General features: G+C 37.2%; 2 protein-coding genes across 5 annotated transcripts in view; both read right to left on the bottom strand.

The window, feature by feature from the left end:
- Nucleotides 1-1325: 1325 nt before the first annotated feature.
- NRAS (NRAS proto-oncogene, GTPase) lies at nucleotides 1326-11242 on the bottom strand. 2 transcript variants are annotated; one of them, XM_055584651.1, is made up of 7 exons: nucleotides 11087-11222; nucleotides 10459-10586; nucleotides 8230-8408; nucleotides 6114-6273; nucleotides 5281-5404; nucleotides 4920-4961; nucleotides 1326-4812 (listed from the first exon to the last, which is right to left on the bottom strand). In XM_055584651.1, exons 2-5 carry the CDS (start codon nucleotides 10567-10569, stop codon nucleotides 5285-5287), a joined length of 570 nt encoding a protein of 189 aa, XP_055440626.1. In that variant the 5' UTR covers nucleotides 10570-10586; nucleotides 11087-11222; the 3' UTR covers nucleotides 1326-4812; nucleotides 4920-4961; nucleotides 5281-5284. The 2 variants fall into 2 exon arrangements, with proteins under 2 accessions (XP_055440626.1, XP_055440627.1); XM_055584652.1 differs by lacking the exon at nucleotides 10459-10586 and having other exon boundaries at nucleotides 11087-11242.
- Nucleotides 11243-11335: 93 nt separating this feature from the next.
- The window catches only part of CSDE1 (cold shock domain containing E1), a 36064-nt gene continuing 26056 nt past the window's right edge, over nucleotides 11336-21343 (bottom strand). For all 3 annotated transcript variants that reach the window (XM_055584648.1, XM_055584649.1, XM_055584650.1), the window contains 8 exons: nucleotides 20196-20303; nucleotides 19443-19618; nucleotides 18710-18822; nucleotides 17593-17712; nucleotides 14757-14935; nucleotides 13754-13917; nucleotides 13065-13197; nucleotides 11336-12637 (listed from right to left, as the gene is read on the bottom strand). In XM_055584648.1, coding sequence (XP_055440623.1) covers nucleotides 12590-12637; nucleotides 13065-13197; nucleotides 13754-13917; nucleotides 14757-14935; nucleotides 17593-17712; nucleotides 18710-18822; nucleotides 19443-19618; nucleotides 20196-20303 — 1041 coding nt within the window. In that variant the 3' untranslated portion in view covers nucleotides 11336-12589. The remainder of the gene's footprint in view (nucleotides 12638-13064; nucleotides 13198-13753; nucleotides 13918-14756; nucleotides 14936-17592; nucleotides 17713-18709; nucleotides 18823-19442; nucleotides 19619-20195; nucleotides 20304-21343) is intronic.

The raw sequence follows: 21343 nt of genomic DNA, 5'->3' as shown, positions 1-21343 counted from the left end.
ATGCAACTTTTGGCCTTTTAATGACCTTGAGAATTGCTAGTTCTAAGAATAGAAACCTTAAAAGCACAGAGATATATGGGAGGTCCCCTTATATTCCAAATAAATAAGTTTCCTTAGCTTTTTCATCGTGTGTCTTTTCTATAGCTTCATTTTGCTAAGCAAACAGCTGCTCTCATCAGTAAGACAATATTCTTTCCTCTTTCTCAGTTATCTGGGGGTCAAATATTAGAACAAAACATCTGATGTGAGGCATAGGTAACTGACTCAGGAGGAAATCTGTTTTAGATATACCAAGTCGATGATTCTGTTTGGCATATACATTTTACAATCTAAAGTATTTATACTCATCCTAGTAGCTAGAAACATTATTTTGTTGCTTAAATTTGGTTTCCTAAAGATTAATTCAGTCAAATACTAATGATCACATCTCTGCCTTTAAAAAAAAAGTGAAAATAAATTTGATGTCTTTGGTAGAATGAACCAAGGTCCTCATAATCACAGTATTCTGGTATTGACTGAAAAAGTCTAGGTTTGAAATCACTCTTTTATATCTCCTAAATTAGGACTGGGAAATCTGTGATATCCTTATTCAACTTCCCTATTTTGCAAAATGAGGAAACTACTGGCTAGAGGAGCAAAATTATAGTTGGAACCCATGTTCTCTGGCTCTCAAAACTACACCAAGATTCAAGCCTGAAACATCAGAATCTGCAATTCTTTTTCTTGGAATTTATCCTAAGGAAAAACTGGAAGATGTGCCCAAGGGTATGTGTGCAGTGATGTTTATCTCAGCACTATTTAAAATAGCCTCCCCAACACACTGACCCCCCAAAACCAGAAATGACTTAATCCATCAACAGACAACTAGGTAAATCAATTACAGTTCATTCATATAGTGGAATCTTACACAACCATCAAAAATAGTGCACATCTTATGGGAAAGGAATCCAAAGGGAGGGGATTATATGTATACACACAGCTGATTCATTTTGCTACACAGCAGAAACTAACACAACATTGTAAAGCAACTATATTCCAATAAAAATTAAAAAAAACAAAAAACAAAAAAACTACCAAGATTGGTAGACTGTGCAATAGCACAAAGATAGACCAAAAGATCCAATGGTAGTTTCTAACATTTCATGTTAATGTGTGAGAACCTGACATATAGCTATGAATCATACTTGACATACTAAAGCAGGCTCTGACTTACTTTATACTGACAAAATGAGGAACTCAGACCTTCCAATATAGTCCAAACATCACATCCCAAAGTCTGAATTTAATATTAACTTTCAACAAAGGCACATCAGTGGCAAAAACAATTATGACTAAGCAAAGAACTTCCAGTTTTTATTTTTTAAACATTTAACAAGAAAACATTCAACCAAATTTTAAAAAATTAGGATGGATTAATTTACAATAAAATAGTCAACTTAAAATACCAGCCCTTTCATTTAGGGCCAAGGAGGCCAATAGTTTCTGTTTGAACAGCAGAACTGCACAAAAGACATTTTTACCTTTATTTGATGGCACAGAAATATAAAAGTCATACAACTTTCACTGAGCTCCTCCCTTCCCCCCAGAGAATTCATACAACTGCTTCTTAGGTCAGTACTCAGGCCTTTAAAAATTATCAGTTATATTTTGAAATATATCTACAATTACTCTGAAAATGAGAACACTTTTAAAAACAATTCTTTTAAGAAACACCTTAAAATAATGTTGTGGCACATTAGGTTTCTTAAAGAAACAGCAAAAATGAAAAATAATGTTTAAGAATTATAGTCCCTTGTTTATAGAAACCACCCAAATAAAATAGTTTCTCTAATTAATTATCTTTGCTTCTTATAATTTATTAGCAGAGATGAATTACAAGAAGCAGAATGCACCCTCTTTTGGTTCTTGGTTGTAGCTGCCAGCTTAAGAGTTCATGACTATAAATGTAAAGCAAAATCTAACTATGCTCACCAATTCTGGAATGGAAAAAAACCCAAAGTATCTCTTTAAAGTGTTTCTCTATCCTTGCTTTCAAGTCAAGACAAAAAATTCACAGCAGTTTAAAGGATGCTGAAAAGACTAAACATGGAGCCCACTACAATACACACAGGATCATTCTACCTAGTACACTCCTGAAGTGAAAACTGTAACGAGTATGATATTACCAAGTAGCATTCTGTAGTAAGCTGTTGGAACAAGTACAGCACTCAGTGGATTCATTTACAGACAGGCATGGTAGCTTTCAGACAGAACACCTTATTTTCACAATCTTGAATGTGCAACCGCTAAAAAACAAACAAACATAAAGTAATATGTAATCTTTGACAGCTGGCCAGGCACTTAACTTGGGGAAAGAGACTTTCAGATTTTGAGGTAAACTATAATTGTTTTCAGCAATCACAAACATATTCTAAAAACTATAACACACTAACTGAAGTTATTCAGCGTTTAAAAGTTTGTCACTCTATCCTGCCAAAATTCACACCAAAGTGTAACTTTTTAAGAAGCTATTAAAAGAACATTTTCAAGTCTGAATTTTGGCCCCATTTAGATACTTCTGTGCTTAGAACATACTTGAGAAAACTAAAAGATACAAACATACAACAGTAAAGGGTGCAAGAGCCTAAAATGAGCTACTCCCCTCCACCTCCCCGCATCCCCGCATCTGACATTAGTAAGAGTCACACTGTCCGTCACACAGACAAGAGGAAGAAGAGGAGGAAGACAATACAACTGAGTTGACAAGCCTCAATCTATCCTCAAGGAAATGACAGCGCAATGCTCCAAGAGGAGCAGAAGCAAAGTGGCAGAGAGTTTCTGTCTATGGGTGTGGACTATGAAGGCTTCAGAATTAACACTAAGGAGCACAATTCTCTGGATTTTTCATTCTCTGGGTATACTATGACTTTTTCTTCTCTTCCTAATTCATTTCAAGGCAATGTGGAATTTGCTTAATAAATGACAACTCATATTAGAAGAGGACCTCAGTAAGTATTTACACATTAGAAGACGAGAACAGAAAGTGGCCATTTTGGAACGATTCTTTTATCAAAAGTTATCCAAGTCTATTTTCATTAGAATTATCAGGATATTATCTGCAAATAGAAAAGTCAAGTCTCATAATTATTAATTATATTTTCTATCCCTTCTCAAAACAGCAATTTCAATCCAAAGGCTACTTCTTGTTCAGCACAAACTTATCAGCTTGTTACCTGGTATGCCCAGACTAATTACTCAACATTGTTTTAAACCCTTAAAAGAACGTAAGAATAAAGAATATTTTTAAAATGTTGATCTGAGGCATCCTCACTCTCAAGAACTTGAGAAAAAAGATCAGCTTAATTTGATTTCCATGTGGCTAAAAATAGAGTCCAGATAAAGACTTCTAAGCTGACCCTTCTCAGGAAAACAAGTTTTTCCAGTCCTGGTTAAGAATTTCTATTAACTGACTTCTCCTTTCCTTGCAGGACTAACCACACACATCTGGCAAAACTATTAGCTGGAGTTAATGGTGAGCAAATGTGAAAGAATTTCTTTCTCTGTGATGCTAACTGGCTCACTGAAGTTTTGACACTGTGACCCTGGTCTATTAGCACCATGCTTTACTCAGCTGAAATAATTAATCAAGCCACTGCCATGAGGTGACAAACAGAGAAGGGGACCAAGGACAATTATATACATCAATAATTATTAATACCATGATATACAGTGAAAATGTGTCTATTAACATACTTGAGGCTTGAAAATCATTGATCACAGCTATTAAATAAAACTGCATCACACTTTTACAATTTTTGAACACCTGCAAATGTAGACTTCCTGATATGATCCAAATTAAAATATGAATGGAAGTTCATTGAACATTAGATTATCTGTAAGCTAAAAGGAATCAAATTATATGTTTTTCAGGTAGTAAACTACCAAAAAAAAAAGTGGAGGTTAGGTAAAAATTAAGTGAAATTATTCCTAATCATTTATAGTCTCATCTTTCTCTCGGAGAGCCCCAAAATAGGTCTCCAGAAAATCAACTTTATAGATGTAAGAAATGGCATCTGCTATCATATTGGTGTATCTTTCCCTCAAAGCTAGATGGGTCATAGACATATCTCAGACATTCATTCTCATGTATAACAGTTTCTGAGACATCTATTCCACTGAAGTATTGTAAAGGAAGTCTACGAGTCATTCCCAGGCAAAAGGCACTTCATCGTGAAAGTTACATTTAATTACAAGAAAGTTGAGAAGATGAGGGTAGACTCAAAAGGTCAGTATTCATTTTTGTATTTCTAAATACAGAGTAGATGCCAGTTTATAGAATATAGCTGATAACATTACAAACAAACCAGAGAGCAACATTAACTATATTCTCAGCAAAACAGTAATTTATGACATTTCTCCACAAACCAACATAGTTCCAAGTTCAACAATAAAAAGGAAAAAAAAAAAAAATCACCAGCAGTTGCTACTTTAGAGCTCAAGACATTGTTTTCTACAGAATTTCATGTTTCTACAGTTTGGTTCTCTGTTTCAGAGTATTAATTGCTTTTCAGATGAAAAACCTGGGTGGCAGAGGTGTGTTTGTGTGTGCTGGGGGAGAACCCAGGGTGGAAAAATACTGGGAGTAACAAGAGGTTCAATTCTCTGGTCAGACAACCAAGTGAGGAGGTAGTTATTCTTGAGAACTTCTCAAATAGAGAATATTATATTGATCTACTGAGAGTTGGAGAAATAGCAGGAGCTTCTTTTTGAGACTGAAGATAGCAACAGGAATACTTCTCCTCCAGGGAAGTCAGGACCAGGGTGTCAGTGCAGCTGAAATAAAGATGGAATCTGTATAAATGGCACATAGAGAGTATTGGAAAAACAAGGTTACGAAATCAACATAAATGATAATACATTCATTTCCAAACTTGTCCTACCTTGACAGTGGCTCTTTTCTGATGAGAGAACTTTAAAAGTATCTATGAGAAAAGAATATATACCATGTCATCATCAAATAGTGATCCTTTACGCTTCTGGTAATATATTTCATAAACAAAGTCTTCTAATTTCTAATATTATTGAAAAGGTAACACTGTCTGTAAAATAATTACATGTTTTAAAAACAGTTTAGGCTGCACACTCTCAGAAAGGCTGCCAAAAGGAAAGCAGTTAATTTTAGATTTTTAAATGAGGTGAAACTCTCAGTTAAATGGCAACACAGAAAAGATAACAGCACTCCTCCTCCAAATTGCCTGAACAGTACTTACACCTACATCGAGAGAAGACACACTCACTCACCTTGTTACACCACCACACATGGCAGCCCCATACAGCCTTGAGTGCCATCATCACTGCTGTTGAGCTTTTTCATCCGGTACTGGCGTATTTCTCTTACCAGTGTGTAAAAGGCGTCTTCAACACCCTATACAAGAGAGAAAACGAGAAAGGCAGCTTACACAGCCCAAGTTGTAAGCTCTAATTTGTACTTCCTTATGTGGATTTAAAATGGCAATTATTCAATTACTAGCTGAAAAATAGGCTGAGCGTTCCTACTGTATCACATTAGCAGGCTGATATACAAACAGCACTTTTTGCAAAAATAACATTCAAGCAAAAGAAAATGGGTAACAGGAGACATATAGAACCCTCAAATCTAAAGATTTCATTCAGGAGGGCCTATACCTTAAACAGTAGCTGGTGTTGATGGAGAAAGGACTAACGTTTTAAGTATCTTTAATCAAGGGTCTTCATTTAGAAATACTTGTGCATGTTAAAGCAGGCGTAAAAAAGAAACCAGATCAGAATATTAATAAATTTATTTTGGGTTTAAACTGCAGATTAAAAAAATAGAACTTTATTAAAAAATCCAAACCAGGGACTTTCCTGGTGGTCCAGTGGTTAAGACTCCATGCTCCCAATGCAGGTGGCTAGGGTTTGATCCCTCATCAGGGAACTAGATCCCACATGCAGCAACTAAGACCAGATGCAGTCAAATTCATAAAAAAAACCCCACAAAACCAAAACCAACCCAAACAACAAAGAATGCAGATCACATCTCTAGCGAAGAGTCCATCAATCAAACTTTTTCTGCTTAAACAAACCCTTGCCAGATGCTGAAAGCTGTACTATACCTGTCTGGTCTTGGCTGAGGTTTCAATGAATGGAATCCCATAACTTTTAGCCAGTTCATGGGCTTGTTTTGTGTCAACTGTCCTTGTTGGCAAATCACACTTGTTTCCTACTAGCACCATAGGTACATCATCCGAGTCCTTTACACGCTTAATCTGTTCCCTAAAAGAAGGCAATGTATTATGGTAACATAAGAATAAACTTTTAGGAAGGAATAAACAGTCTAAAGTAAAAAAATAGAATCTAACAAACTTCAGCTAGCCCTATTGGCTTCTAGTATTGCGTTTCCCTGTTTTTGTTTTTAACTACTTGCATACTAAGAAGACTGGTTTAGACTTGATGCAATAGCCACATGGAAGCCAAGTACCAGTTCACTTTCTATCTTGACACAGGCCCCTTTTAGGTTTCTTGATTCTCTGAAGAGCTGGGCTCTGGATTTAACTGGCAACTCAAAATCACACTCTAGATTAAGGTCTGAAGTATAAAAAGTAAAGCTTACTGCTTCCAAATAACTTTTTGAAGATTCCTAGAGTATGACAGTATTTAATGCAAGACAGTCTATCCACTTCTCTGGATGGGTGGTGTCCAAACATTTTCTTCAAACAAAATTACAGCTGGAAGTCCAAGACATAAATTGGAACACACTATAACTGCTTTTATTAACAGCAGATTAAAAGATCTGAACTCCCAACTGATAGTACTCTCTTCAACGATAAGACATACGACACAGCAGTGTGGAAACTATTGCTCCAGATTCTCTGGACCAACCCTGTCCAACGGGTATTCTCATGATGACGGAAACATTCTCCAGCCGCCCCGTCCAATTATGTCTACTAGTCACATGAAGCTACTGAACACCCGAAAAGTCAGTTGCTAACGAGGGACCAAGGAACTAACTCTTGAATTGTTAATTCTACTGAATTTGAATAACCACAAATGGTTTGTGTCTACCATACTGCACAGCACTGCTCTAGACTCTCCCTTTGAATTACACATACAATCATGAACTTGAAATGCATTTCACTGGCTATCTACAGAACTGAGCTTTGTTTGGTGTGATGGCAGTACCCTATGTGAAGGGATAAGACAAGACAGCTGAAGAGGAAAATGATTTGTAGAAATTTAGCAAATATTTATTAGGTGCTTGCCAAGTGTCAAGCATTTTATTCAGTGCTTTATTAATTCCAGAGAGAAAATGGAAAGTAGAACAGGTTTAGGGGAAGAAAACCAGTTTTGGACTAGTTTCTAAGAGTTGACATCTTCATATGGTTGGAGTGTACACCAGGACTTAAAGTTACAGGCAGAACACTTGCGTAGCATTTACTCTGTGGCAAACATTGCTCTGAGGGATTCCCATATTTATTAACTAATTTAATTTTCGCAGCAACTCTGAGTAAGTACCACTGTCTTCATACTGTTAGATAAGGAGGCTCAGAGATTTAATAGTTTGCCCCAAGCTTCCATGGCTAAGAGATGATGGAGTCAAGCTGTAACCCAGGCACAGTTTATATTCCTAACCACTATATTATTCTGCTTAAAAGCACAGGTCTAAGAAAAAGAAGCCCTGGGTTTTTGGTTCTGGGTCTATTAATAACAATCATGACTATGAAAACCTAACAAACCTCCTTCTGAACTTTGCTTCTGTAAAATAAGAATGTCATACCAGAATTTATATGGTCCCATCGAGCTTTGAAAGTTAAAGTTCTGTGCAGAAAGGCCATCTTTACATTCCTTTGTCCTGCTTTCTTTATCTACCCTCTCCCCATTTTTTTTTCTTCCTGTTATTGTCTCTGTTACTGAAGAGTGTTTTTCAGAGGTGTCTTCTGCTCTTGAGATTCCTTAGTGATCTCTCATAACAAAACCTCTAGTTCTAAATCACTACCATTAGCAAGCCTCATGTATGTATTACCACACATTCTAGCTGAAGTAGATTATGTAAAATAAATCCCAGTATTAACTTTCAGTAATAACCCCAGATTTCCAATACCACAACCTAAAAGAAATTCTTTTCATAATTAAAAATCTGTATCTTCCCTAGTGCGGTATCCTCATCCCTATCCCAAAACTTCAGAACACACTTAAAGATCATCCTTTCAGAAAAAACAATGCTCCTAGTACCTGTAGAGGTTAATATCTGCAAATGATTTGCTATTATTGATGGCAAATACACAAAGGAAGCCTTCGCCTGTCCTCATGTATTGGTCTCTCATGGCACTGTACTCCTCTTGTCCAGCTGTATCCAGTATGTCCAACAGACAGGTTTCACCATCTATAACCACCTGTTTTCGGTAGGAATCCTGGGGTGTGGAGGGCAGGAGGGTAGGGAGAGAGGGAGATTCCATTTTTATTAAAAATCATAGGGAATGCAATGTTACTGCCAAGGTTAAACAAACTCTAATCAAGTCCAACTCTGTCTCTTTGCTTTGTCCCTCAAACTGCTAATATATACATAATCACATAGAAAGTACTTAATGTCACCCTAGGAAAAAGTCCCAAATGCTATATGCCTGCAGAAGAGAAAATGTGGTCACTGTTCCTGGAAAAGATGAAGAAAACATGGTAATTCAAAGGATAGTTCTATTGCAGATAAGATAGAGATTAGGTTCATAGTGTATTTCACTGAAGTATGAACTGCACTTCTCTTGTTTGAGTTGTCTATTGTCAATTTACTATTCTACCACCAATTATAACTTGGCTTAGGATACAGTGTCTTTTGTGTTCATGATTATATACACAAATATCATTTATTTCAGAAAAGGTTATAATACCAAACTATTTTTCTCATCATGACAGATGTCATCATGAATATTTGGGAATATTCATCCACATGAATATTTTTCAAATATTCATGAATCAAATTCCTGAAAGTTCCAAACAAGGTTAAGTTACATTAATTCCTTGGGAAGAAAGAGATGCACAGATCATATTTAAAAAAAAATTCAATTTGGCTCAAACGCAAAATTTTTACCTTTTTTTTAAAAAAAAAATTTATGTTCTGGGAATTCAAAGAAAATAACCTCATCACACACTAAAGATCTGGATTCAGAAACAGTATGTAACACAGTTTGCCAGCCTATTCAACAGCTCCTCAGTAACTTACTGCATTTCAGGACTGTAATATACTTTCAAATTAACAGAGAATTCACATTGCCAAAACTTCCCTGAAGCATGAAATACGGTCAAGTGTATGAGTGTTCTGGGGAAATAAGCAAAATTAAAATTATAAAGATAGGTTTTAGTCAAACTAAAATATGATAACAGAAGTCAGAGCAGTGGTTATTTCCTGGCAGGACAAGGGGGTTTACTGACTGGAAAGGGGCATGAGAGAACTCTCCTGAGCATTGGAAACAGTCTATATTGTTATCTATGTGATGCTTACATGGTGTACACAAATTTAAAGCCACTGAGCTGTAGCTATAAGACTTACTTTATGTAAACTACCTTTTAACAAATAAAACTCTGAAAAACATCAAAACGTTACAACCATTAATATTAAAGCTGGTAAGCCTAAAATAAAATGTTGCCAAGGACTAATTTTTAAGGATGCTTATATTAGAGATAGCTTGCATTAAACACTTAGTGGTTAGGTAGTACAAAGACCAGGGTGTGGATTAAAATAATCTCTATAGAGTTTTACATTTCTAAATTGAATAAGATTACAAACTATTTATGTAAAGGGTTTTAGATACCACTTACTGAAATCAATCTGTAACATGAACTCCTACAAACACAACAGAATCCTTAAATAAGTAATAATCACACTGCATCAGCATCCACAAAAATTTAACATACTTGATTTTTCACATCGCTTGTGTGTCAGGCAAGACAAATTTACGGTACTTTACTAGACGAAGAGAGTGATTGCCCACTATCACATAACTAATAAACTGAAAACAGGACGGTACTCCAAGGCACAGTGACTCAAAATCTCATGTTCCTTCTACCTCAACTTGCTTCCAACTATGTAAGAAACACCTAGATCTCTCAATCCTTTTTCTCCTTCCTGCTATTATTCAGATATTTATACTATGACCTGTGTTCTTTTTAACAGAGCTGTCATATGAAGAAACTAAACGAGTTCAACAATGAGTTTGCAACAGTTTACAAAACGGTTAAAAACTGTAAACTTTTTATAAAATCTTCAGCAGCTAATAAAAATGAACTCTTTCCCACAAACATGTTAAAAAAAGCTTAATTTATTGTATTACTAAACACAGAGCCCCAAATTACTTTTTGTCTTCTGATCATTCCTTTAGCTAAAGAACAGCTGAAGGGTACGGGGGAGGGAATGGGTAAGACTAAATGGCAACAGAGAGGTACGGTCAGCGGACTACCACTGGGCCTCACCTCTATGGTGGGATCATATTCATCTACAAAGTGGTTCTGGATTAGCTGGATTGTCAGTGCACTTTTCCCAACACCACCTGCTCCAACCACCACCAGTTTGTACTCAGTCATTTCACACCAGCAAGAACCTGTGGGAAAGCAGCAATTAGGGTTAACTGGCGAATCACAGAAGTTCAAAGCTTTCTGTAATCAACAGTAATTAAAACCAGAATTTGAAATGGATTGGTTCCGTACACGTTCATCTCCACTTGGTTCTCAAAGTGATTCAGGAGTGCAAAAACACTTGCAGGTTACTGTGGATCTCAGAATTCTGGATTAATCTTCCAGCTACCCTCAACCTCGTTTTCAAGACTTTGGGCCCCGCCCTCAGACTAAGGTAAAGGAAACCCCCCTTCCTAGTCCTCCTGTAAATCTCCTCAGCTTTGGGGGACGGCGGCCAGGCTGTCTCCCTTTCTTAGTACCCCTCGCCCCCGCCCGCCTTTTCCAGAGAACTCCCCCGTAGGGCTCAAATCGAAGGACACCTCCGCCCAGGGCCTTTGTTTCCAGTTCGTAGATTCCGCTCGATTTCTGGCAACAACGAATTATCACTACGCTCGAAAGCTGAACGCTACACACGCCAGAGCCTTACCTCTAGCTCCACTGCCTCCACTTCGGATAGATTACGACCACAACCGGGAAAATTGTTGGGAGACCCCGGAACCGCCATGAACAGCCCCCACTAGGGAGCGGCACTTCCGGCCCCGCCCGAAACGTAATCAGCCTGCGCCCAAGTCCCCGCCCCGGCCACGTGGGCCTCTGACCCAGGAGTCACGCGGCAGACCGCACCCAGACCCGCCCCTCCCATACAGGACGTTTTAAAAATGAAAGCGCTAGGTGCTAGTGTCTCAAAAATCAGTAAAACTTTATTCGCTTCCATTCTTTCGCCATTAACAGAAAACTGGAGAAAGCAAAATGTTATGTGTTTACAAAGATAAATGGCCTCTTTACCCAGAGAAGATCAAAACCTCAAACGACAACGGGGAAGATAAAACACCCTCCCCCACATCCCCTGAGCTGACCCAAGTCATCTTAGACAAAGCCTTCAGTCCACTGGCCAGGGACCTTGTATATGGCCAATTCAAGATGAGGGCCAAGAAATCAGACCAATCCGTTCCCGTGATAAAAAGTCGAACAGAAGCTACACCAAGGGTCAAGTGCCTGTATTTTTACAGGACACAGGAACCAGGCGGCTACTTATAAAAAAAACAAGATTCATTTCAGGCACAACTTTTTTATTATTTTTTCTTTTCTTTTGTTTTGAAATCAGTAAAAGAAACTGGGTCCTATAAGCTGCAGTGATCTAAGCAGCAGCAAGTTTGTGCATTCGTCTTTTTGTTTTTGTTTAAATACGTTTAAATTATCACACTGCTGGCACACTTCATTTGCATGAAATTCTGCACCATACATACTAATTGTAGTCAAGTTACCCACCCCCCACGCCAGGAAAAAAAAAAAAACTACTCTGGAAGATAATTTTCACTGAAATCTAACCAAACTTCGTTAAGTGGACTGTGACAAGATTATAAATGATATGAAAAATAACATTTTAACATTTGGCCATCAACTTAAGGAAATGGTTTGCCTATACAAATTTTGGTAATTTTTAATATATTCTACCCTCATATGGTCCTCAGAATTAAAGCATAATAAACAGAAAAGGAAAAAGAATGCAACTGAGTGCTAAGGCAGAAATCTTGCCAGAAGTAATGAAGGTAGAGTATATACTAAATATCAAGTGCAGAATTTCATAGGGCCAACAAGTTAACAGTCTATATTTTTCTCTTACACAGGCGAAGTGGATTTTGCAATTACCAGTTGCGTTAAATGCACCAAATAAAGCTCCTAAAATTGATACTATAAGGCGCCACCTTAAGTTTTCCAGGCTGCAACTGTGCATAATTTTAAAATGGTTTTCTTAAATTTATTTATTTTTTTAAACATAACACGAGGAAGGTGTTAAAACTGGTGTAATAGCTCAATAGAATAAGTATTCCAGATTTTGGGAGGGATGAAGAGGGAGATATTCAGAACCCTTCACCAGAATCCCCCCAACTTGATCATAGTGGATTAATGATGTGCTTTGTGGATGTGGTTAGTCAATCACACCAGCTTGACGGATCTTTCTTTCTGCACCAAATCCCTGTGAAGAAATAAAATCGCAGTTAATGACCCATGTGTGTGACAATCACGGTACATTCACAATCCCAAAATGTAACATGATATATATATCACATATATGTATGTGTGATATTAATATATAATACCAAAGTATTACTCTCTATCACCACCAATTCTTTTGCAGAGGAGGAAATCTATAGTATGCTTTCCTGAGCTATTACCTAAACAATGTTCAAAGTATCAGAACACCAAGAAATGTTCCTCTCATTGTAAGAACCACTATGTCAGGGGCTGACCCAGTATGTAAGGATCCTAACTGATTATGATAGTGATACTTGAAGCACTTTCATAAATTAAGCTCTTTGAGCTATACTAAAATAGGACCTCAAGTAGTATGTTGGTTTATCAGTTGCCCCCATTAACCCCCTATAACTTGTATGCCTTCATACCATTGAGTTATCTGGTCCCCTTGGCTGACGAAGAACCATTAGGCGAGGAGCACTGGCATCATCCAGGGTGATATTCTTCAAGCGATTGACCAGCCTATCAGGTCGTGGAGCTGCAACAGCCTTGGGGCCCTCGCTATAACAAAGTCAAGAGATGAGAATAAGCAACATTTGGTGGGAAGAAAGTAAGTACATGCAGAATGTGTCTTCTACCTAACTATCCAAATGACTCAGTGTTAATGAGGGGGGACTCTTGCCTCACCTAGCCAACTGGCTAGCAAGACAGGACAGACAAGTTGGTTTATCTTTTCATTCCCAACTCAAGGTTTATTACTGTGTAGGAGCTGAAAGAATCATTTGGGTGAGGTTCATCCCTAGACTGGTCCGCAATCAGAAAGACCAGTTCTGCAGACACATAAAACAAGGTACTGGGTATGAAAAAAAACCATAGAAAAGGAAAAATATGAAGAAATATTTCCAGAGGCTCTTAGCTCCTCTCATGCTAATGGTGTTATTAAAACAAAAACATAGTGCCAGAAATGGTAAACTATAAAATTTAGACAATGAAGAAATAACCACAAAGTGGCAGAAGCAAATTACAAAAAGCAGTGATGGAAAGTCAAGAAACATGATAGAGCAGAGATTACAAAAGTTAAAAGACAAAGGTTACTAATGAACAACAACAAACTCACCAGACTCGCCAAACATTACAAGCACTGCACTTGCCAGTGCGCTGATTAAGAATCACTGAGAATTCCACCTCATCTCCTGCTTGTAGCTCAATGCCATCCTGAACTTCTTTCACATGGAAAAAGAGCTTCTTGCTATCTCCTACTTCATAGTTAATGAAGCCAAACTGAAAATTTAAAAAGATAGTAGTGTAAAAAAGACACACCATAGGAGGGAAAAGGAAACTCACTTTGAATGAAGCACAATGCATAACCCTAATTAGAAGGGGATTTATAAAACATGGTGTCAATGCTGATGCTCCAGTTCAGCTGCCTGGGTCTGCAAAACTTAGGCAAGAAATGTATCTTTGAAATCACTGCCATTCACTCTAGCACAGCCAGAGTAACAAAGGTTATCTTGTGCCTACATATAATACGTGAACCAAGCTTTTGAATTAAGCAAAATCAGAAAAGTTGTTACTTGAACATATGCTTGTTCTGCTCCCTTCCAAAATCAAGCTGGGTTATGGTATTACTGGAAACAGACATACAAAATGTTATATTCACTGTACTGAAATTTTTAAAAAAAGTCTTCTCTAAGGACTCACAGATTCCCTTGAGATCTTAAGTACCAGAACAGTTTCATTTGCCCAAAGTTTATTTTATGAAAACTTCTATATACATGGTTTCTTTCTTTGTGTGGTCTACAAAAGAAGCTCTGAGCTCAAGTATGAAAAACTGTTAATATGTCTTTCTATTCTGGAAGTCTCACTCTGAACTTATTTTCCCCGTTATGTTAGTTATTAGTACTACTTTTACTTTCCTTTTGCTACTATTGCCATTTTTTTCTTTCCATGTGGTTTTTCAGTTTTTAATATGCTCTTCAAATCATTGAAAAGGAAGATAAAGTGAAAATTAAAAAAAAATGAATGTTGATGGTTCCTGCTTGGCTGAAAAATTTTCAAGGGTTTGTTTGGTTACCAACTCATAAAAAGATCCAGTTGGATCCAGAGATATTACCACTTACCTGATCTTTCACACACTCCACTGTAGCCCTACGCAGGGGTGTGATGTTGTAGGCCATAGTCTGTGCGTTTTGGCCCAGGACACACAACTGGAACTTGACACTCTCCCCTTTCTGTAGGCAATCCCCTTTGTTGGCCATCCCAACTATGCCAAATGGATAGACCTCACCTTTCATATCCCCTGTAGGGAGAAACAAGTACAAAGTCTAAAAGCTAATATTTCACAACAGCCCTCTCTGTTGATGGTCCTAATAAATTTATAAATAATTTGCTAAAAATACTATATTCACTAAGATTTTTAATACCTGAGAAACTCTACTTTAAAGCTTCAATAAAATCCTGGTAGCTAAACACTACCATGAAAATAAAGGAAAACTTGTAGCTCATTGTCATTTACTAGCTAATGAACAGTATATAGGGAAAATGAAAAACTCCAACAACACTATCACTTACCATCTCATTACCTAATTTTAAAGCACTATGGATTGCTCACATGATCCACTGGATTATCTTCTTTCCAAGTGCACAATATGAGTGAGTCAAAAACATTTCTGATCCATACCCAACTGGGCATTAAACAAGCCAAGCACAAGCAAAAGCACAATGTAGACAAATTTTTTGGCATTCCACCTTTCTTTGTTCTGATTGTGGTGCTCTCAAACCTAAGGCACTTTTCTCCTAGATGGCCCATCACACTTTTTCTTAATGTCAGATAGTAAATATTTTAATCTTACAGAATCCTATCTCTGTCACAAGTACTCAATTTTGCTGTTGGCAGTGAGAAAGCAAAGACAGTATGTAAATGAACAGCTGTGGTTGTGTTTCAAGAAAATTTTATTAATAAAAACAAGTCATCTTATTTGCTGAGCTTTGCCCTGGAATAAAAAGTTGGCTGGAAGTCAAGGCAGGCTACAGATAAAAACCAGGCCAAAGGGTTCATTCAGCTACCTATCAGTTCACCTGGATAGTGAATACACCACTGAATCAACAAAAGTAGAAATGAGGGTAAAAATATCAGATGGAAGAAGTAGCTTCAAAATTGGGAATGCATTTAACCATTCTCTTGATGATTACAGAGGCAAGTGAAGATTTTCTTTTCAAACCGAGAGAAACTAAAAACTATGAGGAGACACTGCCAAATAGAGCAAGTCATACAGAAGTATTAGAGACAACTAGACTAAGTGACAGAGAGGGCAATGGCACCCCACTCCAGTACTCTTGCCTGGAGAATCCCACGGACGGAGGAGCCTGGTAGGCTGCAGTCCATGGGGTCTCAAAGAGTCGGACACGACTGAGCGACTTCACTTTCATGCATTGGAGAAGGAAATGGCAACCCACTCCAGTGTTCTTGCCTGGAGAATCCCAGGGACGGGGGAGCCTGGTGGGCCACCGTCTATGGGGTCGCACAGAGTCAGAAGCAACTTAGCAGCAGCAGCAGACTGTGATATTGGTAGTAACTACCATTTATTAAACACTATACTGATTCATATTTAATCTTTATAGAACCTTTTGAGGTTGAAGATATTATCTTCATTTTAAAACTGAAGAAACTGAGTAAGGAAAGATTTGTCTAAGGTTATACAGCTAGCAAGTGAAAAGAGCTTGTGTGCAGATCTACGTCTGTCCAACACTGAAACCCCTGGTCTTATATTAGGTTAGCTGTCTTCCTGAAAGAGCTGTTCTCACCACCAAGTGGGGAAAATGTGATCTGTAGAGTCCCAGAAAACTCTAGGCTTGGAGATTTCAGGAAAGTTTCCTTTTCTACAAAACCTTGCTTTTAGACTATATCGAAGTGTTGAAGATTAAGTGGATTAGGGGTTGGGAATGCAAAAAAAAGTAAAAGGGAAAATGAAAGAGAGGAAAAAGGGTATTTTGATGTTATCTCATGAGTTAAAGTTAGCTGCCCACACCCACATGGCCCTTTTAGGGGTTTGATAATCATCATGGCATCATAGTTCAATAATGACTTGCTATAAAGTTAATTCATATTTGGAGATGTGCATATATGAGGATACTGGTTTCACAGAAAAAAGAAATTCCTAAGAACTCATGTGATAAAAGAACAGGTCCATCAAGGCTAATTTCCTTCTCTCATATGACCTGCTCTTTCCACTTTATGTTCTTCTATGACTCCCAGATGGCACAAGATTTATTCTCTTTTTAAATCACGCTATCATCTTTCGTTGGCATTTCAAACCCTCTTATCAACCTCATCCTTATAGTAATTCTGCTATATTAATCATCCAGTATTCCCTACTGTATTTCCATTGCAAACCTGTTGGTCTTTCTGTTGTTTGTAGCAAGCCATTACAGCAGTTCTCAGGGAGTTGTCAAGATTGGGGAAAAAAGGCAGAAAAATGAAAAATAGGGAGCCCTGACCTAGAGACAAGTAGTAGGATCTTCATGGTATCCTGTAAGTAACAGACATAGTAAAATTTTACAGGAAGCAAAAATGTTTATAGAATTGAATACTTACTAGGACATTTTGTCAATACTGATGTAAATAACCAGTGAATAATAAGAGGACAAAATTGTATTAAACCCAGCCAATTGTCAATGTCTGATTATCAACCATTAAATGCATATTTTTAGTGTGAGATTTTGTTCTTAGTCTATTATAACTCAGTTAGTAGCTCACATATCAGTCATTTATTCACATAAACCCAGGCTGATCTCATTTCCAAGAAATAAAAAAAAATAACAGCCAAGCATGGGTAGGAAAATAAAATCACTTTTCCTTAATTCAGTTTTTAAGGACAAATGCAACACATTTTTAAATCTTCAACATGCTCATCTGAAGGTAAGGCAAATTTCAAAACATGATAAAGATGTTCTTACCTTCGTCCACGATCTCAATCATTCCTTGGTACTCATTCTGTGTTGGATCAACACTCCTCAAGGGGCGAATGACTTTACCAGAGTAGATGGTGGGATCAGCTTCCTCAGTAATGCCATTCACTACAAAACAAAAGCATGTATACCTCTCTCTCCACAAATATATTGAAATGCTATTCCATAGGATTAAAAATCAAAAAGCAAAAATCATCAGGACAAATGTTAATAGAGGGCTAGCAGGTTGTCTGCTAGTCTTAAAATACTTCTAAGCTCTTATTAAAGATGTTCAAAGAATTAGTAAGTATTCATATTTAAACACGTCTCACCCTCTCACCTTTTCCAGGTGACCAGGTATCACCTTTGTAGTGAGGTATTCCCTGGTCTCTAGAAGTAGAGGCAACCCCAATACTTATATACTTCTCCAACTTATTTTATCTTAATATCTTTCTGAACATACTACATATAGTATTTCACTGATCTTGCATGCCAATTTGTCTTATTTCTTCATTGCTGTACCCCCAGTATCTAAAACACAGCATACATCTAGGTATTTGTTAAACTGAATGAACAGTCTTAACTCCCATTTCTCTAGAAAATCATTAAGAGAAAGTGTTATTTGGGGAATTGTATTACATAAAACCCAAAAAGGAAGCTGCAAGAAATCAAAGATTCTAAACAGCAACGATTTTCTGAAGTTCCCATTATTTTTCACATTTAAACTCATTCTTATTTAAATAAGTCTTCTAGAGGAATGCCTCCCTCTCTAATCCCATGGAGATTATCTTGGGGTTATTTCTGAAAAAGAGATATTGAATTGACAATAAACTCAAAGCATATGACCTAAATAATCTAGAACAGTGGTTTTCAAACTTCAGTGTTCATCAGAATTACTTGCAGGATTTGTTAAAACAGGGTACCCATCTCCAAAGTTTCAGTAGGGTTGGGGTCAAAGAACATGTATTTTTAACAAGTGGCTAGGTGATGATGGCTGCATCTAGGGATCACACCTGGAGAACACTGACCTAGAACAATAGGGTTTTTGCTCCCTCTCCCACCTTACCCTTCACCCTTTTACCTAAAGAACAGGCCTTTGACTTCATTAGAAGTCACAATTCATTACCTGAGTGTGTTTTGTTCACTTTTTCTGCACTGACTTTGTTGCCTTTTCCTTTGGACAAGCTGTACTCGACCATGTCCCCCAGTTCCAGGCTATCAACATCACCAGAGAACTCACTGCAGGGGAGGGGAAGGAAATGATATTTGAATAAATATTTACCACAAACATCAACAGGAGCAAGCAGCCTTTATTTCTTCTATTGTAATATTCATGATGTGCTTACAAATTGGATACGGTTTTAAGCACTGACTCATATGATCTTCAAGAATATCCTATGAAGAGGTACCATTATCCCCAGATTCAAGATAATGAAACTAAGATGCTAGGAGGTTATTTTCATTCAATAAAAAGATAATAAAAGTTACATAGCTATTAAGTGGCAGAGCCTGGATTCAAACTGAAACTGTATGGTTCTAAGAGCCCATGCTATGGGCTATGGCTAACCACTATGCTATAATACCAAATCAAATACACAATTCTCTGATAGCAACATATAAAACAGAATTCTTTTACTGAAGTAGACAGGGTCCTCTACAATGTTCAAAGCAGATACAGGTCTTCTTATATCTTTTGACCACATGTTTTCTATATAGAGGTAGACAATTAACGTTATATACTGCCAAAATTTTACCAATATGAAATCTGAGATTAAAAACTACATAACCACCCAATATTAATATTTTTGACTCTAAAACCAAAGAATGGAAGCTCCAAGTTCCTAAAAGGCAATCCTTACCTGTAATGGAAAAAGATTTCCTTATCATGATTGGCTGTTTCAATAAATCCAAAATTATCCTTTAAAGTTGCCACATAACCCAAGAGCCTCTTGGAGTTCGAATTACGACCTAAGAGTCGCACACAAGTTGCAATCTGCTGTCCAGGCCTCTGTTTGTCACTAATACTAAATTCAACCTGTGAAAAATAAGGATGTGTAGAAATGACAACTCCCCCAGACCTTGCTTTCCACTTAAATAGTCTGTATAAATAATTTGATGGAACAGATTTCCACCACAACTATTACTTCTATTTCTCATTCCACTTTTCACAAGGATCAAGTTGTTGCTCTCCAGTGTGTATTCCTTATAGATTTCACTTTCTTTAAAGGAGGTCAATTAGAAAACCAGACATTCCAACCAAGTACAATAAAAATTAACCGCAATGTAAAAACCTTTGGCATGATTTTACTTTGATGTTTTAACTTTTTACCAATATTATTTATTTTAAATAAGGTAGTTCTTTTGACATATCTAATGCTTAAACACTAACTCTTCAAAAAGCTTTTATCAAAAGCTTGCTAGACCCTATTCTAATTGAATAAACTGCTTTTAAATAGGAAGATGTTCATATATATATTAAACTTGTAAGCACAAAAGAATTGGAGCACAACTTGATAAAATTTAAAGAAACCATTTTTTCAGGATTTAAGATTAAGATGATAACCTTTAACTCTCCCTCCGTCTCCTTTCTCTAGTAAGAATTATTATCTTGCCTTGTCTCCTATTTGAGGAGAAGTAGATCCTTCCACATCCTTGGCTTGAAAAGCAATAGTCAATTTCACCCCACAATCATCATAAGCAATAATGCCATCCTCAGCCTCCTAGAGAGATACAGACAGAAAACAATGAAAAGAATCGAGAACAACTGAAAAAACAGTTATCAGCACAATTACAATTATTATAGAATCCTGAGCCAGAGAACAGGCAGAAATTTCTTATCTAGGGTTCTCTAAAATATTTTTTGTATGACTAAAAATATGGTCTTACCTTAACTCAAGGCCAACTCAATCTGCTATCATCTGGTCTTAAAGTCTTATCATAGTTTTAACGCTGAGAGGGAGAACTTGCTGGCAGGTCTATGCTAGTTTTCACAGCCAATCAGAAATCACCTCCCCAAAGAAAAAGTCCTATCTTCCTGTTAAACTAATTAGTGCTTTATAAAGAAACCTTGAGACTTTCTCATCTGTACCTCTATTCCGTGAGGAATATCCTTTCCTCATTTATCTCCACCTATTAAATGTCAATGTCCTTAGTGAAACCGTCCCAGATGCTGTCAGCTTAAGAATTAATTTTTGACCAAGATCCCTTACTGACCTTTTACAGCAGCATTTAAAATTGTTTGAATTAACCTGTTTCTATACAATTTTTAATCTGTTACTTAAGAGCAAAAATAATCTTATGGATAGCTTCGTATTTAGATTCAGTGGGTTTTTTAAAAAATGGGGAATTCCAATGTGTGAATTCAGTCTACCAAAATTTCAAAGTTTTAAATTTCTTGGATGACAAACACTATCATTTCAGATGAGTGATTCTAAACTGGGAGTGATGAGGAGACATTTGGCAGACTCTGGAGACATGTCTGGCTGTCACACAGCGGGAGAAAAGATACTGGCCTCTAGTGAGTAAATGGAGAAGGCAATGGCAACCCACTCCAGTACTCTTGCCTGGAAAATCCCATGGACAGAGGAGCCTGGTAGGCTGCAGTCCATGGGGTCATGAAGAGTCAGACACAACTGAGCGATTTCACTCTTACTTTTCACTTTCATGCACTGGAGAAGGAAATGGCAACCCACTCCAGTGTTCTTGCCTGGAGAATCCCAGGGACAGCAGAGCCTGGTGGGCTGCCGTCTGTGGGGTTGCA

Source organism: Bubalus kerabau, chromosome 6 (assembly GCF_029407905.1).
Source record: "Bubalus kerabau isolate K-KA32 ecotype Philippines breed swamp buffalo chromosome 6, PCC_UOA_SB_1v2, whole genome shotgun sequence".
NCBI lineage: Eukaryota > Metazoa > Chordata > Mammalia > Artiodactyla > Bovidae > Bubalus > Bubalus kerabau.
Note: the sequence above shows the minus strand (reverse complement) of the source record. Positions and strands in the feature narration are given on the sequence as shown.